Consider the following 26,905-nt stretch of genomic DNA (forward strand, 5'->3'; position numbering starts at 1 on the left):
TCCAAGCACTACACAAGTCATAGCACTACTTATCACAGAAGAAACTTGAAGAATTAAAAAACCCAGAAGGTTACTAGTATTTATATGGAGATCAGAAGCTCCATAAAAGAGATTAGTGGTAAGTAGCTATAAACATTTTTGTGAAAATAATATCAAAGTCAGTGATTAAGAGATTAAACACCAGAGTTAGACTGAGAGATTAGACACCAGAGTGAGACTTAATGTTGAAGGCAGATTACTCCACATCTGCCTACCTATGGTTCTTCCATCTGTATTACATGATAGAGAGCAACAGAATCAGAATACCTACATTTGGCACGTTTAGCCAAATATAACTGGATTACTATGGAAATTACTATGTTCGCATCAAAGCCATGAAATGGCAGATATATCAAGAGGGTCATCTGAAAAATTGTTTTTCTTCTGTTATGTGTCCTGTAACAACTGCAGTGATAGCAAATTTAAACATCTCCAAATGAGATCATAAAAAATGGAACTGTGAATGTTTTATTTTAAGTCATGGTACAGACAACAGGGATTACTTTTTATACAACCAGTTATAAGTGTGTGTCCTTTAAGCACATATCAATAGTGACTATTCTTGGATCTCTTATGAGAAAGAAATTGAATTTTCCTAGACCATAGATCCTTAGAAATAATTCTACTGAATTAAATGAAATCTTAAGATGTTCTTATCACTTAAGCAAACACATTTGACTTCATCATACACAGGAATTGAATGTTAGCTCTGAAGTAACATTGCTTGAAAATAATCTCCAGACTAAGCATTCTCCCTTAGATGTCAGAAATCAACCACCACCTACTATGTGATTACTATGTTATTAATGAGTCTCCTTTTGTATACCTAAAAAGCTTTTCCACCAAAGGTAAACTCTCCACTCCCAATGGTTGTCGATAGCCCAGCTGATCTAGACGTTTCCTGAGATTTATGAACCTTCGCTCTGCAGTTGTAGTCATTGTAAACACACCTCCAAAGCAGCTTTTGTCACAGTCAAGAAAAATAGGACACCTGCAAAAGATTCTCTGTTACAGCATTTGTCCTTTAAAGAAGGAATAATACAGAAAAAAGTAATGGAAAAACCATTTTTTGTGTAGGAAATACAGTGCATAAGCATGTCCTTAAAATTTAAGTAAGCCAAAAGAGAATCCTAGAGCAACTAAAAAGTTTTAAACATATTTACATCTTTCTTTAAAAAAAAAATATTTGCCTTGGCGATTAGTTTTCTTTCCTAACATCTTAGAGTATGAACATAGATGATTTTTCTTTCCAGTATGTAAGAACTGAACTCTGAAAAGATCTTTCTGTGGGAAGACTGAGAAGTAGATTCTGATTTTTTTGAACCATGCAAATTGACAGATTATTCTCAAAAACCCCATATACTTTTTTCTTTCATATATAAATCTTACTTTCAAAGTTTATAAGGCAGTACTTAACTTTCACCAACCATTTGTAAAATTGCATTAAGTGTGTAAAATTTTAAAGACAGATTAACTTTGAACATCTCTTTTCTATGAGGGAAAACAGGAATGAAAAAAACCCACTGGTGTACTGTAGTCCTACCTGCATCGTTTTCTGGAAAATACAGTTCAAGGATCAGAGGGGTTTTTTTTTCTTTTGACTGATTAGTTATCTTTTTATTACTAACCTGATCTAAAGGGGGCTGGATCAGCACTACTGTGTCTGACTCCAGATGAGAATTTTGGTTTTGCCATGTACATTTGAGGAAGAATTTTTACATCATTACGTCCTTCTGGATTTAGAGATAGAATGAGAAAAGAAACGGAACGCTAAAGTTGATGCTCCTCAATATGTGAAAACATCTCTTGAATAGTTAGAAATATTTTTGAAAAACAGTTATTTCTGTAAAATATTTTCCCTCACTTTTCTTCAGAAGTTTCAGTATTAACCTACTGGTTGCAAAGACCTCAGCAGCCAAACTATCAATCTGAGGAAGCATTGTTTGCATCTCATATAAAGGGGATAGAATATAGGTATTATTTAAACCATGCTGTTTCACAATCCCCCAGATTTTAAAAAGATATTAAATAAATATATGCAGGTATTTGAAAATAAAATTATTTATGAACAATGAAATGAGAAAACATGCAAGTTTCTCTCATGTCTGAGGCTGGAAATTAAGATTTCATCTCATTGTCTCAAAACACTACAAATAATTCTAGCAACAGGATTGTGCTTACCAGGTACTGCTCCATGGATGAGAGAAAATCACCGGTCTTATGAGCACAGCATCTGTTCCAGGTACTGCCAAAATACTTGTTTGAAGAGGCTCAGGATGTTGAGATATTAACTAAGCAATGGCATGGAGAACAATCCCTTACAGATTGTACTGGGATGGTTGAAGGAGAAGGAGGCACACTTCCTTCCACTAAATGGTAATTGTTAATGTACTAAGTGGAAGTCAATGTACTCCTGTGTGCTAAATGCTCTTTGTTCTCCTTTGGCAGCCAAAGATAAAAGCTAAAAGTGATGAGACCTTGGTATTTCTGCATTAATGTTGAGGATTCTGTGTTGAGTTCAGGAAAACAGTGATTGTGTTACTGTGTCTAGATCTAGTCTCAGGAATACATCTTATACTAATACAGAAGTAAGCTGACAACTCTTGAGCCCATCTTCTGCTTAACAAGAACTAGATCAGTTAAAAAGATTAGTCTAAAATCATTCATCAGACCTGATTTATTAGCTCATATTTTGGAAAGAGAAAGGATTTTTCTACTAATCACATTGAGAAGGTTTTACAGAAGAAACATCAAGAACAAATGTGTGTCACAGCTTGTAAGGGAATAAAGTTTTGCTACAGTAACTGTGGAGAAAATATATGGACAGATGTTGGCACTCCAGTAACTGTGGCTAGGATCTTGCTAAATCACTGCAATGGATGTTTAAGTGAGATGTAGTTACCTAAACATACCCTAATATTGAGATGTACCAACAGCTTTCTGGTTGAATCACTCTCCTTCCTAAAGGCCGGGAATTTTTAATTCAAGACATTATTGCCACCAGAATCAAACAAGAAAGGGTATTATCTCATATTCCCTAGAGCCACATCTGATCCAAAATTAGTCCAGGAAATGACCAGCTGCAGTATAGGTCCAAAAGATGTCCAGGAATGAAAGTAAGAAGAATTGGGGGTCGTTATTTCAGAGAGCTTAACATAGATATCAAAGTCTTCAAAGACAATAATCGTCGTACACTCTTTGTTGGAAAGAAATTATGTGTCAGTAATTCCAGACCTCTGTTATTACAGACAACCATAGCATAAATCTCATATCCTAAACTTAAAGTCCATCACTAGTCTTACCATGATATCAAAAAGTATCTAGAAACTTCGCCATCAGGAAAATTTGGTTTTCTGGAAATATAAAATGAATATGTGAACAGCTGTACTGATTCAGTTGAATCCAAGAGCAGTCTGACCCAATGTGCCTCTGGCAGCTGTCACAGCAAGAGTATAAAAACATAAAAAACATGAGCCAATATTACTCCTACATACCTTCTCTTTCTATAAGCCTACAGCGCAGGGACCTGATGGGCCTAAAGTTGAACTTAAATCATTATAATAGTACCTGATAGACCTTTCTTAGACATGTCTAATTGTTTTCTTGAATCTTTTGCACTTTTATATTGAAATAGCCTGTGGCAATGAATTCGCGATTTTAACTGTATGTCTGGAAAAGCATACCATAAATTCATTGGGGTGTGCATGTCCACCCCCCCCCTTTTTTTCTTTTTATTGTAAGACATACTAAATAATCATTCCTTTATTCATGCTTTCAGTCATTCATGATGGCACCTTTAGCAAATCTATTTTCCAAAATTTTCTAGTAGCTTCTCCCGCTTGTCCCTTTTCCATGCTTTTTCTGAGATTGAGATCACTCTGAGCAACCATACAGCAGGCATAAAGATTCTTTGCTGTAGTTGTCACTATTCATAATGATTCCTAACTTATCATTTGCCTTTCTGATTGCTCTAAAGCATCAGCTAGATGGTTTCTCAGTGACACTAACATTTCTTTTTCTGAGCAGTAACCGCCACTTCAGAGCCCATGATGCGTATTACTTTGTCTTTATTGACACTGTTCCTTAACTCCCACTTTATTACTCAGTCCAGCGATACTCTTCTGCAACCCTTGGACTGCTCTTAAGACGTCCATATAATGAGCAAATTTTGCCCATTACTGTTTAACCCATCCTTTCAGATCACCAATCAGTGTTAAACAGCAGAAAATCCTCTGCACATTCGCCATAAGGTAGTACTTTCTAGCCTTTCTTTTAACCACTTAGTGAGCTATTAGATGATCTTTTCTCCATTTCTGAAAGAGATCTGCTTTCTTAAAAACTTAGCTAAAGAACCTTCTTAAAAGCTTTTTGGAAATCCAAGTTTTCTTCATCATTCTTACCCAGTCAACTCAATCCCGAATATCCTTTTCTTTAAAGAAACTTAATAGCCTTGTGAATCATGACTGAGTCATGGTGAAAGGTATGTTGAATTACTAGATTTGTCTGTAAATTTGCAAAGTACTGGAAAGCACTCTTAACAACTTTCATATTTCCCACGAGATAGGCTATGTTAGCTGCATAAATAGTTGACATCATTCATTATCTAAATATTTCATGCAATTTAGTGCCACTAGGAAGAAAATATAATTTCCATTTTAGATGAAAAACAGAAAATCAGATAAACAAACAAAAAGGGGAAAATCAAGTGGTACTTTAAATTTCCAGAGGATTTATCAAGATGTCTAAATGAGTGCATCTTTCAGTTACTCACAGAAGAGACATTCATAGCCAATAACCTCCTTTTTTGTTCCGCCTTTGTTCACGAAGACTGCTAAAGATGACAACTCTCACGTGCTTCATTTTGTGACATGCCTGGATGGTTGTGAGCAGTCTTTTGAAGACATAGGTGTTTATGAAATAGACATATTTAGCAGGTATGAAGTGTTCCCTATTGTTGTAAGTCACCAATGACTGAAATTGAACATTGACATGAAAGATGGACAATAATGAAACTTCAAATCCAGTTCCTTTAGGCTATGAGTATAAAATCAATTTGCATAAAATTGTGTGAAAGAAGCAATGTTAAAAGGTATTAGACTAACCATTACAGGCAGAATACAAAACAGAAAAGCTTTCACACATTGAAGCCCTCCTTTCAGTCTGAAAACAATGCAGCAAAATTTATGGTGAGTATAAGTCAAGAACTGTTCTAGATGCGATACTTGTGTTATCAATAAGAAAATGTAATAATAAAAAAGCAGAGCAAAGATGTATCTTGGCCGTGGAAGGTATAATACAGTCATTGAGCCATGTGGAAGAAAGATAAAACTACACAGCTGACAATAGAACACAAAGAAACTAGCACAGACAAATTTCTATGCTATGCAATCAGTTTTTTACTGAGTCTATAACATTAACACCACAGACAATTATGAACTGGAGTTTCCAGTCTCAATTCTGGGAAATACCAAAATACATTTTTCATTCACCAGAACTGATATGCTAAAGGCTTTTTTTTTTTTTTTTGATGCATGTGAAATATGTTTACAAAACATCTGTTCCTGTCCTGTAATTACTAGTCACATAGCTCGTTCTGCTACAAAGAGCTAGTTTTGTTTTCACCCAGGTGAAAAGGCATGTAGCAGACCAACCATTTGACTACAGCAATGCTCTAATACGTGCCTCTATACAGTCCACGGACACCAAAGGCTGCGTTGTGAAACGCTGTTACTGCAACATCACTTTCAAGATACACTGCAGGAGCCTGCGCTTGTTTTGGCGAAGTCCCTTTCCAAGTTGAATTGCTGGGATTTCACTTCCGACTAGATATTCATGCACCACGTTTGCTATGAAGTGTCGCCACGTTGCCAATAGAAAGACAACTCTTGCTCTAGAAAAACAGATTACCTCTTTAAAGAGCCACCACAACCTTTAAGAAAACCCTATCAATTATGAGCCGGCTCATGACCTGTGTCCCCAAACCGGAAGCTTTACGGACCTTTCAGCAACCCCAATCTACACCTACACAGGAGCAGTCAGTCCCTTTTTAAACAGGTTTATTTTTACTTTTTCCACCCTCCCTCCGGGTCGGTCTTACCAGACATACCGTTAAAAGCAAATTCTCACAGGGCGAGCCGCTAAGGAGTAGCCGAGATGTTTCAGCAAGGCTTCGGCAGAGACGCAGCTCCGGCGGGGAAGGGGAGGCTCTTTGTAGAGAGCCCCGAGACACGAGAGACCGGCGTGTAGGCCAGAGGCTGGGGCGGGCCGCCCAGACTAATCTGCGCTCCCCAGGGGCAGAACGGACGGAAGCGGCCCAGCCCCACGCTGTCCTCGGGGCTGCTGCAACGGCCGCTGCCGGGGCCGCGGGGGCCCAAGCTAGCCGCTGAGAGCCGCTGAGAGCCTCCGCCCGCCTGCGAGGAGCCCCGGTCCCGCCGGCAGCACCCTCCTCCTTCCCCTACAGGGCACCCCGCCTCGGCGGACACGAGCCCCGCCCGCCCGCCGGGCCCCCGCAGCGCTCCCCGGGCCCCCGCAGCGCTCCCCGGGGCCGGCACTCCCGCTCCGCAGACCTCGCACGGCCACCTAGGCCGCACCGGCCGTTTGAAAACGGCGCGCGGAGCGGCGGCCGCTTCCGTCCCGTCACCTCAGCAACGGGGCACGCGCCCGCGCCCGCGGCCGGCCCAGCCAACCGCCGCCTGCGCCGGCCGCCCCGCCCCTTCCCGCGCGACCGGCAGCCCTCGCGCTGAGGGGCGGGGGAGGCTGACGTAGCGCCCGTCCGCCGGCGGCCGTGTGAGGGTTGAACGCAAGAACCGCCCGAGGCTGAAAGCGGCGGCGGCCGGGCTGAGGGCGGCGGGCCGCAGCCGAGCCCCGATACTGCACCGCGGGCTGGGACTGAATTTCGGGCTGAGGGCGGAGCTGTCCCCTGGTGCGAGGGGCGGGCACTGTGCAGAGGAGCGGCCCGTTGAGGACAGCTTCGCTCCTGTTGCGGCCGAAGCGGGGAGACAGACGTTACCGCTGCTCGTGATCCTTTTCCAGAGGGGCCGAGTCGCGTTTGCTGCCTGTAGTATAGTTCCCTGTTGCGTAGTTGCTGTGGCCAGACTTCGGGGATTGCAGCGTCTGATATAAAAATGACAGGTAGCCCTCTCGTATAAGCTGTCTATAACCAGTTTGAGGGAATTTCTGCTCAGCGTAACCCTTAACCTCCCCGTGGTGGTGCTCTGGCTACCTTTTGTCACGTGCGCAGACACTGTGAGCAGGTTATACGGTACTTGGATCAAGTATTTCATTAGTAAAAGAAAAGGCAACTAGGATTTAGCGAGCTACAAGATGTAAGTGTTTGTATGCTCACCCAAATCCAGGTGCCTCTGTTGCCGAGTTGCCATCCAGCAGGCTGGGTTTTCCTTCAGAGCTTTATAACCTTCTCATTCGTGTTACTGCTTTTTAGTCTTGCATCTGCATCTCAAAAACCAAAATCTTACCTCTGTCTGCATGTTACCCTTTTTGTACCTGTTTCTGTTCTATACATGCCCCAGCTCTATCCAACAACTTAGCATTTCCTCAAGCTGTACAGAAAAACTAGGTCCTGAATCACAGGCACCTGAAGCTCCAGGAGGAGGAAGGGGTTACATGAGGTGGGAGTATACTGATGCTACATTGTACTTACTAAAATGAAGATGAAGAAAAAAAACCCCACAGGTTGAGAAATAGAGCAATTCAATGCCCAGAGACAAAACAATGGAAATAACTCTGCATTTTCATCTTTTTGAAATAACACTCCATAGAAATAAAGAATATGATGAACACAGTTTAATTGCCATAGTCACATCTCAGAGCACGCATTCAGTATTCCCACTGCCTGAAGTTCCAGATCCATACTTTCTGGAACGAGGAAGGGAAAAGATTTGATATGCTTACATAATGTCCAAGATGCAAAATATTAGTGAAAACAGTAGTATCCTTTTTGCGTAATACAAAGGTAGTGCTTACTGCTTTTAGCAAGAGAAGGGATGATAAATAAAAGTAAACATGAGGGGAAGGCAAAAACTATATCCAAAGTGTTTCACAGAATTAATGCTTTCAAACAGTACTTCAACCCAGTAGAAGAGCAACAAATCCCAGGCTTCATTCTGCCCTGAAAGACGTTTGAAGTAGGAGTGTAACTTGCATACATGGCAGTTAACTACACATACACATGGAAATCCACCTTTTAAAAACAAATAGCATTTATAGTGTTTGATTCCCTTATACACAGGCACAAACTTTGCTAGCTTCTCTTTCCCTTTCTAGAACTTAATGAGACTGTGCAATACTGGAGCAGTAGTCTAAAATATCCTGTATAGTGAATTCCATAGTAATTCCTGATCCAGGATAGCAGCGAGCTATCAGTCCTTCAAAGTGCTTGTACTGTCGTATAAACTCATCTTGCATAGAATGCCACACAACCTGCCAAAGAAAGCAAACTTTAAGAAATGTCAACTGGCACAATACACTATATGTGAACTACAAAACACTGAAACTGAGAATCAGTTAACGAGCAAGTGTCATTTTAAAACTAAAGCTCGCTAACAACAAAGTTCAGTAAACTGAGTTGCTGCAAGTTTTTTAACCATTAAGATCTTCAGTGTTTACATGACTCCTACCAAATATGCAAAGCAGAAAGTAGTAAAGAAGATGAGGAAGTTGCCCTAAAAGAGGTACTGCTTTTGTCTTTAAACACCCCAAACCAGAACAGTGCTAATTCATGTTTCATACTTTAAAAAGCTGTTAATACCTGCTTAACTCTTAAATCTACTTATCATTTACTCCAGTGAGAAAGTTTACAGAGTATAAGAAAAAACTTAGATAATATAACTATCAGAAAAGATGTAAGTATATTCTGCTATAGTGCACCAGCTAAATTTCCTATCAGTTTAACAGTTCATTTAAACCTAGTTCTCTCTGCTTCCAGTGTATTTTGCAGAACAGAGATCACTCATTAATGGTCAGCTAGGGAATCATAAAGGAAGTTTCTTTCTGAACTCTCTCTCTCCACCACCACAGTTCAAATCAATGTTACAACAAATAGAATCAGAGTGGGATTATAAAAAACTCCTCTCAAAATTCATGGTTTTTCAGAGTTATGCTGAAGCTAGGCACTTCTCACAGAATACATATGCAAAAGCAGTAATTAAAAGCCTTTGTGTAAACATTACAAGGTTTTTAAGCCATGATTTAGTTTACCTGAAGTAAGTTTTCTTCTTCACAGAGATGTTTATCTACCTTCTTGTAGAGATTATCCAATCCCTTCTTCACTTCCTTACCAGGATATTCCTTTATAACTTTACGAAGCTCTTGTTTATTAAAAGCCAGTTGATAGCTTACTTCCTCTTCTCGTATACCTTGTGCCACACGAGCTTCAACGCCTTCAAAAAAATGCTAACGAACAATAATGGCATTAATGATTATCACAAATCTAAACTAATTAACTTAATTTCACAAGTATATGTATAGTTAAGTCTTGAGTCTGCTTGACAACTGTTGCGTGTTTCCTCCATTTTTGTTTTTTAATTGGGCATGAAGTAGTGCTCAGCCCAACAATACAGCACTCTGTAAGTACTAGCATAGAACTGAAATCAGTCATTTCTAGAAGCAATCAAGCTTTTCTTTGCAAGCTCATAACTAATACTGGATCAGTCTCAAAATCCTCAATTAATGAGGCCGTAGCCTGGGAAAATACCAGATCTTTTGGATAAACTGAGTAAGCACCTGAATAGGAATTTCTCTACTTAAACCATAATTACACAACAGCAATATTTGTTCATAATTGCCTTCTCTTCTCACTGCCCTGCAACAGTTGGCTCAACATAATAAAAATGGAGGGAAGTATGAACATGCAAGCAGAGCCACAACATCATTTGAAACAGTGCACTGCGTCTGGCTGGGATGGAGTTAACTTTCTTCATAGCAGCCCATATGGTGCTGTGTTTTGGATTTGTGGCTAAAACAGGGCTGATAACACACCAGTGTTTTGGTTATTGCTGAACAGGTCAACCCTGGCCAAAGGGTATTCCATAGCACATAACATCATGCTCAGCTATAAAAATTAGCATTAGAGGAGGGGGTGGTGGTGGTGGTTGTCTTCAAGGTGGCTGTTGCTCAGAAACTGGCTGGGCATCAGTCTGCTTGTGGGAGGTAGTGAGTGACTGCCTTTGCATCATGTATTTTTTTTCCTCTCTCTCTCCCCTTCACTGATTAAATCGTCTTTATCTCCACCCCCAAGTTTTCTCACTTTTGCTTTCCCTATTCTCTCCCCTGTCCTGCTTGGGGAAGGGGGAGTGAGCAAGCAGTTATGTGGCAGCTTAGGTGCTGGCCAGAGTCAACCCACAACAAGTGGGAAGCAGCAATAAAGCATTTTAATTTTCAAAAAGAGAATACATCTTAGACTTTTCAGAAAATGAATGGCTGAAATGCTTATAGAAAAAGCAATGAACAGTGGGAAATAACTCAGTGGGCAGAACTGAGTCTGAACCTAAGTCAGCATTCAGTTTAATACTTAGTTCAACTTCAGACATACAGAATGTTCCTAAAAACTTTTCTTATTCTTGAACAGTTCAGAAACTACAATAATTTTCCCTGCAGTTGAGGTGTGGTGTCATGGTTTAACTCCAGCCAGCGACTAAGCACCACGCAGCCACTCACTCACTTCCCCCCCACCCAGTGGGATGGGGGAGAAAATCCGGGGCGGGGGGGAAGTAAAACTCATGGGTTGAGATAAGAACAGTTTAATAGGACAGAAAGGAAGAAGATAATAATGATAACAATAACAATAATAAAATGACAATAATAATAATAATAAAAGAATTGGAATATACAGAACAAATGATGCATAATGCAATTGCTCACCACTTGCTGGCTGATGCCCAGTTAGTTCCTAAGCAGTGATCCACCTGCCCTGCCCCGGCCAACTCCCCCCAGTGTATATACTGGGCATGATGTCACATGGTATGGAATACCCCTCTGGCCAGTTTGGGTCAGCTGTCCTGGCTGTGTCCCCTCCCAATTTCTTGTGCCCCTCCAGCCTTCTTGCTGGCTGGGCATGAGAAGCTGAAAAATCCTTGACTTAGTACAAACACTACTTTGCAACAACTGAAAACATCAGTGTGTTATCAACATTCTTCTCATACCGAATCCAAAACATAACACTATACCAGCTACTAGAAAGAAAATTAACTCTATCCCAGCTGAAAGCAGGACAGGTGGGAAAAATTATCCCAAAGCTCCTGATTACTTTTTCCCCTCACTTTTTCCTTCCTTAAAACCATTTGCTTAAGACACAACTGATGTTTAGTCAGTACTATTAATTGCCATGAAAAATTTGGTTATTTGCATCCAAGACTGTTACCCTCATGAGTAGAGTACTCTTGCCAGGCATGCTCAAGTCTAAAATAATAAAATAAAGATTATGATAGATGCAGTGGTAAAGAGATCAGATAGTGCAAACTGAACACTTGAAAAAGATTACTCTGTACCATTTAAATGTATATAAACTCAAATATACTTACATTTAATTTCTCAAGAGGCTGTCCAAGTGAGTAGATTACATAAGACTGAAGATGTTCAGTGTATTTCTGTTTGGCTTCTTTTTTCTCAGCCTCAAGACAAGAAATTTTCAAGCGAGAAAGTGTTGCAAAAATATGATGGAAGTTCTCCATCATGACCACATCTCTGGGTGTTTTCTGGCTTTCATTAGCTACTTTCTCAACTGAAAAAGGAAGCAAAATACTTAAAATACCAGAAGGACAACCAAATTCAGAAAAACATAACCAATAACTATAATACTGTCAGAAAAGGAATTTTGAATTTATGTCAGTGATAACCACTTGTATGGGTGATTGTCATAATTGCCACTAAATAAATCAATATCTGAGAGCCTTCAAAAGAATTAACAGATATGTATAGGCTCTAAGACCATGAAATTTGTATGCCAAAAACACTCAGGTATAAAAAGATACAAAATAATGACTACATATGGTCTCATTTACAGAAGTGAGAAACAACCCACATTCTGTGGAGGCTTACAAGCATGCTTTTATTATCCCTAATAAATTTCACATGATAGAACTATTTAAGAAAAGTCTATTTCTTAAACTATTTAAGAAAAATCAAAGAAAATTGATTCCCCTCTTTGGTAGAACAAAAAATCTACAATAAGGCGGTGTTTATTTTTAAAATGTACTTCTCAGTCTCTCGATTTTTGCTTATTAGTTTTATGGTCAAAATTATTGTCAATCCCTAAACTTAATAATACAAATGGATAATCCTGCACATAGGTCTCTTCCTTCCACCCCCCCCACCCAAAAAAAACCAACCCAAACCCCAAAAACAGGGCAGGCAAAAGAAATTCTACCTATCACTCCCCTACTGCACCTATAAGCCAGCTGAAAGAGGATGGCTTCAACCAAGGGGGCAATTAAGTATCTACGCCTGTTCATCCATTAATCATTTTGCTGAGTCTACCAGGATGCCCACCATGAAAGTGATCCCGCACACCAGAGTATCAATAAAGATCACAGATTCATTTCAGTCGCAACACTGAACTGCCAACTAGGAAAAGTCTGTTACTGCCAATTTTGTTCTTCCCATATAATTTTCTACCTCCCCCCTCCCCAATTCTACCAGAAGTAGAATTCTACTGCATCTTCCTGACCCATTTCAAACATTACTTGTAAATTACATATCCTACTGCATTAAACATATTGCTTGCACTGATTTTGTACATAATTTTAACTTTGTTTCATCTTCATTCTTTACTTCTATCCCTTATCCTCCCCCATCATAATTCTTTGTTCTTTATGTTTGCTCTGTACTTTTCTGAAACAGATTTTGTTACTTCTTCGGTGTTTGACTGGTGTAATTTTGAACCCCTTTTAAAACATGCTTTTCTAAATTCTTCCTACACTGATTATTTTATCATTGTATAGTTTTGCCTGTCTATTGGTGTTGGCTTAGTTTTATCACTTGAACAGTAAATTCTTAAGGACAGAAAAGTTGGGTGCAATCAAATAGAAAACATTTTCAAAATTGACTGTCCTATCACCTGGGATGCTCCTGCTGACTACATATGGACTCTAGTCTACTTTACTATGAAGTAATGTCTCTTCACGATTTCTTAGTATATTCAGAATTACTATGCTATAATTTCCTCAAAGTAGCTTTATTGCTTCTACTATCTCCTCTTACCCAATCTTCCCCTAAAAAAAGAGGTAAGTCTCAGTGGTTGGGAATTACTATATATGGAGTTGTTTGAAAATTTGCAGGTAAATCAGCACAGAGAGGTCCATCCACCAGTGTCCCTGCTCCATTTTAAAAGGGAAGGACAATTTTTCCAGAGTTCATTGGCTTGCATATCCCCCTCCTTTTTTTTTTTAATGTTAATTAAAACCAGTAGAACGAGGGTGTTGCTGCTGTCTTTCCAGACTATAGCTGGGAAAATAGGGAGGACTGGAAAGACATTCTGCTGTGTCAGGCTACAACACAAAGGACCTAATCTGCCAAGAAAGGGTCAAATTCATAGCCAGAACTCAAGTGATTTATTTTAGACAGGGCTGTGAAGATGAACAGTATTAGGGCCAAATGCCAGGGATCCCATCCAGATTCATCTCCTCATTTAAGCTAACCTGGGGGAGAAAGGAGAAAAGACAGGAAACCACTTCAGATTGAGCGTGTTGTGTTGCTGCCATCTCCACTCTCTCTCCAGAGTCTTAACCACTTCCCTCTATCATAACTGAAAATTACTTTACAGGTATGTACAAAGGGAAATACCTACAGTTTGCTCTTAAAAAGTATATTACAATCAAAAGGTTTACACTGGCTCTCCTACCGATAACAGAGATGACCAAAATTTCAGCACAATATCAGTCATGTGGCTTGCAACAGAGAGTCTTAAAAAAAAAAAAATTAAAAAAATCATCTGTTAATTGGAGCAAATTATATATAAATAGGAGGAAACAATCATTTTAGTAACTATGACAACCTCAGAAGACCTACCACTGACAAAAACAGCTCTAATAAGTTTTATGTAGGCTTTATCTAGATCTCCTCGTCGTTCTGCATTTTTGAAAATTGATTCAGCAAGGGCTGCAAACTCTTCAAATTCAGCAACAAATGGAAGGATCCCAACTTTACTCTTCTTCGATATTTTTACTTCATCCATCTGTTTCATTTGATTACTCTTAAATTTAAAACAAGAACAGATGTTAGCCTCTAATATATAACTCCAGACCACATAACAACTAGTAAAAGAAAAGAAAAATGCAGACATACTGAAAAACTGACATTTATTCAAGCATGGAAATAATTTTATCTTTCAATTATTGTATCTAATTGCATTAGATATACTTTATATTAGATACACTATATCTAATATGTATATTACATATACTATAGGCAGTATATTGCATTCGTGACAATACAAAAAAGTTATACCAGCAACTGTGTTTTCACTAAACTTGCCGTATTTCAGATAATAGTCATATAGTATTAGCAAAAGGAAGTTTCTGACAGTAGAAGCTGCCTCTGCTACTGCTGAAAGATTTGCCATTTTATCTAAACCAAATTTCTGTTAGATATAAGATAGAAATAACTGAACACATGGAAGAGCTGTCTATTTGGCATATTATGCTCAAAGGGGAAAAGCAAAACCCTCATAGTCCCTGAGTTTTTGTTTTGGTAAGTAAAAAAGCCAGAGCGCTATAGGTTACTTGACTGACTTCAGTAATCTCAGTAAGAGTACAAGTTTAAACAAACAAACAACTAAACAAGTCAACTAGCTCACAGCAGTGAATGAGTGGTCATATTTGTTACAAATAGCTAATTATTGAAGAAAACTGGAATAGAGAGAAAAAAGAAACACAACCACCAATTACTTTATCTTTTTTGAAGGTTTGGCCAGTAGAAGAGCAATAAAGTTACTCATTTTCACTTCAGATTAAAAGCAAAAATTTAACTACAAAGAAGTGCAAAATCAAACTGGGTAGGAGTGGACTTCCTATAACATTATAGTTAGCTTAATCAGAATAACTAAAGAACTTACAATGCATTTATCAAAGTTCCTTTTGACAGTCACCAAAACATTTCCAAGTGTTGTGCTGAGAAAGGAAGCTGGGTCCACATTTTGTGCTGTCCATACATGATGACTCATCTTAACTAACATATAAAGGGAATTAAAGCTATCAATCTTGTCCCCCAGCGCTATAAGATTATTCAGCTCAGGTTCAGTACAACGAAATATTTTTGTCATCATTTGTCGGATCATGTCCTTCCTATTAAAAATGCATAAGATAAAAATATTACTCTGACAGTTTACTAGGCTATTTTACATGGTCTTTGATAACATTTTTAGGATAAATTTATTGGATATAGTAGTCTCATCTGCATTCAACAAGTCTCATGATTTTCAGAATGCTGCTAACAGAGGAAATGCCAATGCCACACAGTAAAAATCAATAGTTACAGGTATAAAAATATTCCAAGTAGTATTTTCTGTGTGGAAGCTGCCACACACTCAAATTCAGAACTTTGCAAAGCATATTTTCCAAAGCATTTTTTACATATTACAGTGCCTAGTTTCACTTTGCAAACTATTAAGAGAATTAAGCATCTTTTTTATAGTACTATAGACAGAAACATACATCCTATATACAAAAAATTTTGTATTTACTGACACATACAGTGTCTAGGTACAAATTAAGAGTTCACTATTCACTTTCACTAAAAGGGAACAATTTCTGATTATAGAGAAAAAAGTTTATATGCCAAATAAATTCACATGTAGGCTTAAGAATTCATAATAAACAACAGCAGCACATACTCAGATGATATTGTTTGTGGAACACCAGAACTGTATAAACGAGATGAAGTTCCTCCATCCATTTCCTCTGCTTCATTCTATAAGAACAAGGAATATATATAAAGGAAGCTGAAAGCTTGTCTCCAATTCTATATTTAAGTGATAAGTATACCTGACAAAACCAATATAATTATCAGCCCCGCTGCCTCCCCCAAAGTAGCAAATAAGTGGTTTGCAAGGTTCTGGTAGTCTTCTAGTCATGTTCCACCAAATACAACACTATCCACAATTACCCCCCATTGCCTTCCTACGTAGCATGATGAAGTGTTTATTGAGATCTTATGAGGAAACAAAGCCATGACAAAAGAAACACATCAGTCCTTCTTTAACAGATTTCATATTGGTCAGCCAAAAATAAAGATTCTGCCAGCTAATGGAGAAAAAACCAAATTATTGATCACCTGGATCACATAATTGCCAAATAAATTCAAAAGTTATCTTTTAAAAAGGTCTCTTAAGAGGCCTGTTCAATATTTTTTACTTCAGTGACAGAATGAAGAGTCATACCGTTGTTGTTCCTGAGGTGCTCTGATGTTGCTGTAGTTTGAAAAATTTACTAATGAAGTCCTGTTCTGCCAGACACAGAGGCTCTAGTTCACTTAATACTTGCTCAAAAATCTAAAGAAAGCCAAATATTTTATCAACACACCAAATACTATCAACAGTTAGTAATACTAGTTTTAATTTTGTTGCATAGGATTTTATACTTTCTATCTTCAGTAAGCTTTAGAAGGCTTATTTCTACTTAATAGAAATGGAAACAGCTTGTACTTTATCTTTAAAAGTGCTATCTGCATCTTCAGCATAGTCCCTCCTCATCCATATAACACTGGGAAGAAAAGAACAATCTTTTTTTCCAAAACTAGAGTTTTTCTAGTCACAGCCTGAGGAAGGACTTTTGTGCTATAATGGAAAGATTCGCATTTTAATAGTAAGTCGTGGGCTCTGCCACCCTCTTTTCTGCCTGGGTTGCTGAGAGGAAGACAACAAAATTAAAAGCCTCAGGGAAGAAAAACAGGTAAACTGTGTATGTGGAAGATAACTGCTCTGTAGAAAAAGTTTCTACATAGCTGCTACAGAAACCAACAGCAGGTTTTGCACTGAAATAGAAGTATTGATCATGATTTTTAGATTTAATCTGAAATAAAAGACTATTTTGGCAATAACTAACTAAAATAATTTAATTTTATTAATACGAACTACTGAAATTGTAAGTCAGGTGTTAGACATACTTCTAATCTGTCATCTTTACACAACACAGCATTTTCTCAACAAGTATTTAAGGATTAAGACATGGAATAATTTATATAAATGAAACCAATCTAGCCACATAGTAAATCCACACTACTGAAAATTCCCCTAAAAAAAATAATTGAAAAAATCTGCTAGGTCAGCTTAGTAGCTTACAACTCTGTATACATTAGTCACACTCATATGTCCCCAATGGGTATGAGATAGAAGCAGCTGAAAAAATTAGCACAATACTTGTACTTGTATAAAATTGTTTTTAAAAGCTATCATTTTAATTCTAGACAAGTTGCTGCTACAGGTGTGTAATAACTTAACAGTTAAAATTGTTTCAGGCATATAATATTTCCTCCCAGAACAAGACTGAACAAGGATTTGAAGAAGTCAGAAGAAAAATACTCATGTCCATCAAACAATTCAATAGAGAACAAGAAAATTATTTTTCTCTCTCACTCTGATAACAGCTCCTTTTCCCTTCACAGTACTGAGGAGTTAATTCCACAAGAAGGAGCACTGTCACTTTTAAAGGTTGAGGGGGGAAAAAAAAAAACCCCACAACAAAACACACACCCCCCCCAACAAAACCCACAGATGCTGAGTACACTCCAATAATAACTTAGTGCCATTGGTTAAAGCTGAAAACTGATGATAACACTGATGTGAAACCAGTATAAATAACATTTTAGGGCCATGCTCAGGCCCTGGCTAAAATAAGATAATGCTTTCTTCTCTTTCGCTTTTGCTTACATACTGGCAAAGCGCGACAGAACACATGAACGTTTGTATTGAGAAAAATAAAATCAGTTGAAGAATCCATCAGTTCAATTCCTATTTGCTTAAAAATGCATATTGAGCTTCAACTTAATAGACCATTTTTTATGCTCTATATTCTTCAAAGATCACATGCAGCATATAAAGGAACTAAATGGAATCTTATAATCAGAGAATAATACTCTGTTCTACATATTTCTTAGAAACTACCTTTATTAGATGTGTGGTGCATACAGAATTTGAAATTGGCATGGTTTAAGATTTAAACAGTACAGATTTTCAAACTATACAAGAAGGACATGTAAGACGCTCCTAATACAAAACTAAGCAGGAATCCGATGCAACATTTTGGCTTTACCTTATCAAATTTTGTTCTATCAGCCACATCAAGGTCAGAGGCAGACATGTTTCCCATATCCAACAGTGAGGATGACTGAGACCTACGGTTTCCTGAACTCTGAACAGAGAGTTTATTTAGGCTAGAAGTAGACCCAGTCAATTTTCCAGAACTTCCATGAAGACCTGTGAAATAAAGACACTATGAAGGAGGGAAGCAAAGGCAGAATAAAATACTCAAGAACAGGTTCATTACAGAATGTATGAGATCAAGAGTTACTAGTAGTCCTACATTAAAATAAAACAACCCAATTTTTGTCTAAGCTGCAAGTGCTTTTGCTGTAAACACATTCTTTTCTCATTACAAAGTAACTGAAATACTTCAGCAAGTATCAAAGTAGATAGCTATATAACCCCTCATTGTAAAGTATGGAAAAAGGTATAAAAGGAACAAAACTGTGAAATACAGGAATACTGGGATAGATATTGTCCTTGAAAGCTTGGAAGCAAAGTCCAGTTGTGATCTTTGTGAATGTACTTTGGGCAAAGGCTGCCACAAGCAGAAGAATTAATCCACAAGAGGGGAAAAAAAATGAAAGAGTTTTATATACACACAGGCAGTTTTTCATTTTGAACTTGATCTTTCTGCTGTTAACATCCTTTTATCTACACAGTTTGCTCCAGCTGTTTTGCTGGATCTACAATCCCATAGTAACTCTACTGCTAATGCTCCCCCCTCCTTTTGATCATAATTAACATTCAGACATTTCTTCCTGATATTGTGGGGCCTTCTCCTAGATGAGGAGCATATCTTTTTATTTTTTTCCCCAAATTTTCAGAAATGTTGGAACAGGATGGAGAAAGCTAGTAACAAAAAAAGACCAAGAAATCATCAATATTTGACCCCCATGTAAACTTCTCACATCTCAACCACAAAGACACTTAAAAGCAATCCTGCAAGTTTCATTTAACTGCTATGTTGGTATCTAGTCTAGGGACACAAGACAAAGTCTATAGATCTAATAAAAGTTGTTACCTCAACCTACCAGAAGAGTTGGAAAACTACAACAAGCTCTCAGGCACAAACATATTTTTTAGATCAACTAGTAGCATGGGAAAACCAAAAGATGTTGCCTTTACCTGCAAACCTTCTCAACTTTTATGTTTGGCCATTTTAGCTGTGCTTCATTTTTGCCTTGCAAAAACAATGATTCTGCTAATGCTTCTTTCATTCTGAACGGAGTGCTTCAGTGTTAGGTAGATTTTCCACGATGCAGCACTACATCTTTACATTGACACACATGCATTGACAATACCAACTAATGCAACTAGTTATACTCACTCTCAGTTTCCTGTTTGACAGCACTTTCTTTTCGAGGCAGTGTAGCTGGGATGGATTAGGTTGCAAGCATCAAAGACAAAGACAAGGTAAAATGCAGTTTGCACAAACCATGCACAAGATGCAAGTTAAGCTCTAACTGGAAAGAAACATGCGGAGAACTATAAGCAGCAAGTAACTACATTGCAAACACATTTAGTTGGAGAGGTACTATTCTAGAAATTCAGTATCTAAACTACATGGAAAACAGAGTAAGTTTCTAGGTATTAAACTTCTCTTTTTCTTATATAGAGTGTCCAAAGAACATTTTTGGTAACATGTATTTAAGTTCTCCCAAATTAAGAAGTCCATTAAATTAGGGTTTTATTTGTCAGAGTTAATATTGCAAAAGACTCAGTTTCCAAGATCAATCATCATATCAACAACAGACAAGGAATTAAAATGTACTTATGTAATTTTGTACTGAGTCAGAGATATTGTCCACCTCTTCAATTTAAAAAACACACACCAATACTGCAAAATCATTCATATCAACAGTAAAACTGGTTAACCTTTTCTGTTGTTCGCAAATCAGGATGTTTACATAGAGAATACATCTTTTGTATTCATGCTGCACCAAAAATTGATGACTGCAAAATCAGAGAGGATGAAAACAATAATATATAGTAAAAAAATTTACAAGGTGTTTTTTTATTTTTCATGGGTTTTTGCAGAACAAACTGTTTTCTCAAGTGGACTTCAATATGAAATTTAGAGTAAATGGGCATTTGCAGTAAATAGAGAATCCCTAACCAGTAAAAGGCATTTGCATACATACACTAAAAGCAATATGTGGTATTAAGAAGATCTTGATGAGGATGGATGCTACAAGCCCCCAAAATGGAGCAGGCAAGCAGAACCTACTGTAATAGAATGAGTAAATACTTCTAAATGCCACAAACATGTCTTAAATACCAGATGTTCTCAAGTAGGCAACACTACTGACAATTATAATGTCAAACTCAAAATTAATTCCAGCCTAGTTTTTAGATCTTGGGGCTTTTGGCAGTTTTTGAATAAAAAGGTTTAGGCCTGATATATTTGGTTTATATATCTGTCATGCATTGGTCCCACTTCTTCATCGTCCTCAATTTCCAAACACACGGGACTATATTACAGAACGTGAAAAACTACAGGCAAAGATCAGGCCCTGGACAATCAAGGGAGCCATAGTGGCTTTTGAGAAGCCACATCATATAAACATATGACAGCAGTAGCACTCTTTCCCACATTGATTTTATGGTATTTAAGTATCAAAGTCTTGGCTTCATCAGAAAAGAAGAAAAAAAAAAAAAAGACTACTTAAGACAAGTGTGAATGCTCACGACCCAGAATTTTTTTGCCATAAAAATGCAGACAAAGAACCTTGCACTAGCACAGAATGCCAGAATTCTCCCAGCATCCCCTCTGCATTTGAGGCATTCAAATAGCAGTGCTATTCCCAAAGCACAAAAAAAAGGCAAGAACACACACCAACACAGCTTGGAAACAGGTCATCTTTAGTGTCTGAGTACAACTGGAGCATTATGCACCTACACTATTCCTTAAATAAGTGTACTATTAGGAAGTGATGTATTTTGAATTAATCTGCAGCTAGTAATAGTACAACCACTACCTTCAACATAGAAGCCTTTCAGATTACACACCGTTACAAGCCGTTACAAAATAAATACATTTGCACAAATACAGGACAGAAGCCTTCTCAAGGTGCAGCTCTTACACTGGGGAATTGAAGGACCTCTTTCTCCAAAATGCCTGATCACTCCATAACATTTACAGAAATTAGGAAGTTGCTACAAAAACTGTCTCCTCACAAATGCAAATTACAAAATAATTGCCAAGATAGAGCATTTAGAATGTTTTAGAAATCAATTTATATTACAATAAAGTGGGTTTTTTCTTGCAGTAAGATAGCTTTTCAAGACTTACGAATTTAACTGTTCTGACAACAACACATTATGGCACCACTTGCTCTCCATGTCCATCAGCTTGCCAAGACTTATCTTTCCAGCTTCCCCCTCCCTCAACCAAGCCTCACCATTCTCCTGCTTTCTTCCTTTCATTACTTTTTTCTGTTCTCTACCATCAAACTTCAAAGCAGAAGTTCAGGACCCAAAAAAGACTTGACAAAACTTACTAGTTAAAGCTGCACATAATTTCTGAACCTAGAAATTGGAAACTGGTCAACTGTGGCAAATATAAATATTTTAAACAAGTTTTGAAACAGTGCATTTTAAAATATAGAAGAACCAATATATAAATACACCTATATCAGTGTTGCTTGCTAAGTATTCTGGTTAGTTTTTTAAAAGCTTCACTTCCATACTCACACTAGACTATTTAATCCTAGCAGGAATACATACTCCCTTAAACAGAAAGACCTACAAGTTAACAAAGTATGATTTCTAGTCTCAGACTACATAGGTAAATCCCACTGAAAACACAATGAAATACACAAGTTTCCTTGGGCAGAATTAGCATTAAAACTAGCTTCTTCAAAATCCACCCAAAACTTATTAAAAGCAGAAGTAATAGCAGAAGGAACACACACACGTGCTGCCCAAGCTTTCTTTAATTACAAGAGCTGATTTTTCAAATTCATTCCAGTAATAAAGTGGGATAGTTCAAGTAACAAAATATGGTTGGTAGTTTGCCAAAAAGTGAGTGTAGATTTGAAAATCTGAGAAATCTTAGAAATATCATATTTTATCCTTCCTTCTCTTTTGACCAATTTCACAAGATTTCAGTTGTGCTACTTTGGCCTTGTGGAAGTCAGAAGTTTTACCAATTTTATTTTTCATCGAACTTCTACCTTGCCAGAAGTAAACAAATTTACACCATTATAAAATTGGCCGTAGGTGTTGTAATGAGTATTTTATAAGCAAATAATAAGATTCAAAGCAAGATATGCGCCTCCTGGAAGCTTACCAAACTTTTTTCCTTCTCTGGTTGTGCCTGTCATCTTGATCTTGGCAACTTCAAAGAAATCTTTTATTTCCCTTTCATATAGTCGTGATAAATAATCCATATAATTCTTAAAAGAAAAATGTAAAGTTAGTTAACAGGTATATATATTGACTTTGTTTTATTACAGTTAAATAGTTCTTAAAAAACAGCAAGTATATAAGTTCTACTAAATAACAAACTGTTTTGGACTATATGTGTGTGTATACATATATGTATTTATATAGCATGCACAAAAATATATTCATGATATTTAAGCAGGTTATATTCATTTTCCTAGTGAGTTCATTGAGCATCAGTCAGAAACTGCTACTTCTGCTCCATAAGGAAAGATAAGCAGTGTGGTACAAACAAGGAGGACTACTAGCGGTGGAGCATCACATAATTCAATTCAATGGTAGAATGGAGGGAATTCAGCACCATTCTCTGTAGCCTCTTTTACTAGACTTTTACTATGCCCCCCCAAAAGCAAATAGCACGCCATTCCTACACATCTTCCTGAGTACGTGACCTCCTTTATTACCATTCTCAGAAGGAAAACAAAAGACCAGAAAACTTTGGAAGGTACAAACTCTATGGGCCTATTTACTATAAGATTCAATCACTCCCAAAATAATTTGTTTGCAACACTGCCAAAAATAAGCTCAAATTTTAAAGACAAGAGGCACAACAACTGAAATAAGTTTGAAGATTATCTGGTTTGTTTAGATTTTTAGTACAAAGGTTATAATAATACTTTATTTATTGACAAAGATCATGCAATAATTTTTTCCCCCATGTTCTTCAAAATTTTGTACTTAGCACACATAATACATAAATATGTAAGTATCTCAATTTTTTTATTAGAAGATCACAAAGATGTCAACCATTCATTGACCATTTGCCTTATACAAGGCAAAAGAACAACTATTTCAAAGCCTTTTTAAGAGTCTAATTTGCATCTTCTACAGTTGAGTTAAGAATGACAGAACTTTAATAAAAGATTACTTGTTCTGTAAGGACTAACTTTCCCTTGGCTTCTATCTAAACATTTTCTATACTTCTGTAATAATTTTTTCACACCATATCAGTTTTAAACGAGGTAGTTTAAAGTTACATATATACAAAGCCAAAATGTTTCTATTTAATCTATTTTACAGGAGACCTCTGAAGTTTTTTATATTCCCAAGAGAAGTGAAGGTCTGCTGAAATAAAGATGTCAGGCAGTAAGCACATCATCATGAAAATAGCTTAATTATTTTTCTTACTAGACTGTAAAATGGCAAACTTGTTTTACATAAATATTAATATCTCAGGATACTTCAGAACAGAGACATAGAAACTTGGCAGGGGGGACAGGGGACAAACAAAACCAAAAAAACAGGATAAAACAAATACCAAAAAAATGAAGTTTCCTATTTCAAAAGAGGAACAAGGAAAGAGGACCAGTGAATTAAATTTAATATAAAGGAATATTAAAAGAACATGCACATACACACAGGAAATTCTTTTGACTCTCAAAACCCATATATTATACACATTCTCTAGCATCATTTGAGCACTTCACATACCCTTGTTAGCCCTTCGTATTTTCCATAATCTGTGTTCTTGAGCCACTCCATCAGTTTAGCATATCGAAGTAAATCTCTGTGAAATGGATGGTGATTGGGTAATGTCAATTCAACAGAGTGCTGGGCAAGAGTAGAACTCTGATCATGACCCTTGATAAGAGAAAGTATTAAAGTAAGTCTCAAAGCATTATACAGATGTACTAGAAATTTCCTGAAAAACTTAAAATGAAGACAGCATCCCATTCAGACAAACAGAAAAGCATCAAAATACCTTGCATAGAAACAAAGTCTAGAGACACAGACTGAAAAGACACCTAACATAATACGGGCACCAAGATACTATAGTTGTGGCAGGTAATGCATCTTAGTAAGCTTGTTCATTGTAAGGCTCTTGTTTACCACTGCCTTCAGGGTGAGTCAATTTGGCATTTTTTGCACAAGAATGCAAGGTACACCTGAGTGAAGATTTAATGACAGGTGTTCAATTGTTTCTGAAAAATGCTAAGAGATTACTACATTATTTCTCTAAACCACCCCCCCCCCCAAAACTATAGCTGCTTCTTTTTAAAGATGTTGTTCCCATATACCATAAGACATTTCAAGTCCTCAGTCAATGGGTGGCCTAGGTGTTAATGATGAGCTTTATACTACACCTCTGAAAGTCTGCTCCAATTCAACCTATTTTAGTCCACTTTGGCCAAACCTTGGTCAAGTCTTAAAAACGCTAGTTCACACACATTCTCTCTCCCTCCACAGAAATGTAGACACACACACACTTTCAGTAAACATTTACTAAACAGTTTACAACATGCAGCACAAACCAATCAATTTAACAGCAAGCTACTAATTTCACACTCCTTTTCTCTGGCTTATCTCCTGAAAAACACACTATCCTTTAAGTGAAGACCACATCATATTGCTTGAACAACATACAATTTAGCTTTTTTTAAGCTTTCACTTGCTTGAACTCACAAGCTTCCTGGGCAATTCAGGAAGCAAGCAAGGTAACACCACAGTTCAGCCATGTAGCAGAACATGCAACTATTAGCCCTGGGTTAACAGAGGGGAGGATGGGACTTCATTTCAAAATGGCTTTAATATTTTCTGTAAAGTCTTTTTTACCAGGTTTGCAATAAATACAGCAACAGAACTTGATCCTAAGTATAGTTTGTGCCATGGCAGCACAAAAAGATCGTCCTAATTGGTCTCAACTTCCTGTAGCGTAACATGTGGGTGGTTTATGCAGGTCAGTCAGTGTCAGTCCCTGACAGAGGAGCATTCCATCTTGGATATGACAAGTTGGCAGAATATAAGCTATACAGTTTAAGAACTGTCTTTGCATGTCTTTAAGTTGGAACAGAAGACAGTTTGGATCACTGAGCCAAAACTAAAGCAACTTTAGCTGACCCTTCTTTACTGTATTGGGTACTAATCAGTTCAAGCCTTTGGTAAAAAAAGCCCTAAAAGCTTCCACAATACATTCACAGATTTTTGTTTTAAAAAAATGAAGATACGAGTCTTGATACTATTTGTAAAAGACTAACCTTTACTAAGTAATGCAATGCAAACGTGCTGGCTTCTGAATAAAGCTGGACTACTTTTTTGTATCCAACATGAACATGCACTTACTTTGAGTCCTGTTCTCTTAACTACATAAACTGAGACACAAATGGACCCAAAGAAACAAGTCCTAGACAACTTCATTCATTTATTCTCAGACAATGGGGAAGGGTCACACTATAAATCTCCCTTCTAAAAACAATCTTGTATTCTGACACCAACAAAAACCTAACTTTGTAAAGTGTAATTATTGCAACACGTAATTTGGAACTGGAATCCAGCCAGTATTAGCCACACAGCTGCTGACGTGATTACTGAGGTCATACTCAATACTGTGTGTACTTCTAGGCATGCATATAGCAAATATTTTCAACAGATCTTTGATATGCTTTTATAAAACCTAGATATAGAAAACCATTTACGGTTCTCTCCTATTCCCTGGTGTGCAATGTTCCTACAACATGCATTTTAATGTTCATTATAGTTTAAGATAATTTATCTGGTGGCTTTCACAGCTTTCTTCAACTAAGTCAGTCCAAAGGCTAGTTCATATTACTGCTAGGAAATACTCAGCTATCCACATTTTTATTGCTTCTTTCATCTAACAATTTTATTCATGTCCCTTTATTACATACAACTTTTTATTTTTGCTTAGTAGTTGCATTCTTCATAAAGCTAGATGATAAATCCCCTCCCAAGATAAATTTCTCTCTCCAAGCCAACTTTTCCACAGGACTAATCATTCTGGTTTTCCTAAATCATATCCTGTTCAAGTCTGCTCCAAAACATTATGAAGCTTCTAGGTGTACTTTCTCCATCTAATTAACAGGCTTCCTCCCACTACACATAGATTTATACTAACTGTTACCAGATGATACTGCAAGTTTGTTATTCAACTATTTCATAGTTCCAAAGCTTCAAACTATTTCATATTTCAAAGACAGAAAGCCCAGAGTTGCCTTCTAATTGAATGCTGAACCTGTTTTTAAAAATAATAATAATAATAAAAAAAAAATCTTTAAAGTTATACACACACAGTAAGGTTAATCAAATTTATTAGGACACAATAAAGACAACTACATTAACTGTTAGTAACTGTTACTGCAAACAGTTTTTAACACTGCAGTGAACGGCAATCCAAAGTTGCATTTCTGTTTAAAACTTTTAAGATTTGTT

At 37.3% G+C, this 26,905-nt stretch overlaps 2 protein-coding genes across 12 annotated transcripts in view; both read right to left on the reverse strand.

Annotated features, from left to right (window-relative positions):
- Positions 1–6,438, reverse strand: part of CEP135 (centrosomal protein 135) — a 42,546-nt gene extending 36,108 nt beyond the window's left edge. For 2 of the 4 annotated variants that reach the window (XM_052779996.1, XM_052779998.1), the window contains exons 1-2: positions 6,146–6,438; positions 866–1,030 (exon numbers count right to left, since the gene is read on the reverse strand). In XM_052779996.1, coding sequence (XP_052635956.1) covers positions 866–978 — 113 coding nt within the window. In that variant the 5' untranslated portion in view covers positions 979–1,030; positions 6,146–6,438. Of the gene's footprint in view, positions 1–865; positions 1,031–2,220; positions 2,783–6,145 lie in introns of those variants that run through there. The other 2 variants (XM_052779997.1, XM_052779999.1) reach the window with 2 other exon arrangements.
- A 1,389-nt stretch (positions 6,439–7,827) lies between these two features.
- EXOC1 (exocyst complex component 1) overlaps positions 7,828–26,905 on the reverse strand; it is a 32,810-nt gene continuing 13,732 nt past the window's right edge. For 5 of the 8 annotated variants that reach the window (XM_052780008.1, XM_052780009.1, XM_052780011.1 and 2 more), the window contains 11 exons: positions 24,170–24,319; positions 22,584–22,689; positions 19,620–19,664; positions 18,300–18,463; positions 16,430–16,540; positions 15,884–15,960; positions 15,107–15,335; positions 14,062–14,245; positions 11,577–11,776; positions 9,256–9,450; positions 7,828–8,478 (listed from right to left, as the gene is read on the reverse strand). In XM_052780008.1, coding sequence (XP_052635968.1) covers positions 8,326–8,478; positions 9,256–9,450; positions 11,577–11,776; positions 14,062–14,245; positions 15,107–15,335; positions 15,884–15,960; positions 16,430–16,540; positions 18,300–18,463; positions 19,620–19,664; positions 22,584–22,689; positions 24,170–24,319 — 1,614 coding nt within the window. In that variant the 3' untranslated portion in view covers positions 7,828–8,325. The remainder of the gene's footprint in view (positions 8,479–9,255; positions 9,451–11,576; positions 11,777–14,061; positions 14,246–15,106; positions 15,336–15,883; positions 15,961–16,429; positions 16,541–18,299; positions 18,464–19,619; positions 19,665–22,583; positions 22,690–24,169; positions 24,320–26,905) is intronic. The other 3 variants (XM_052780010.1, XM_052780013.1, XM_052780014.1) reach the window with 1 other exon arrangement.

The sequence above is a fragment of the Harpia harpyja genome, chromosome 2 (assembly GCF_026419915.1).
Source record: "Harpia harpyja isolate bHarHar1 chromosome 2, bHarHar1 primary haplotype, whole genome shotgun sequence".
Taxonomy (NCBI): domain Eukaryota; kingdom Metazoa; phylum Chordata; class Aves; order Accipitriformes; family Accipitridae; genus Harpia; species Harpia harpyja.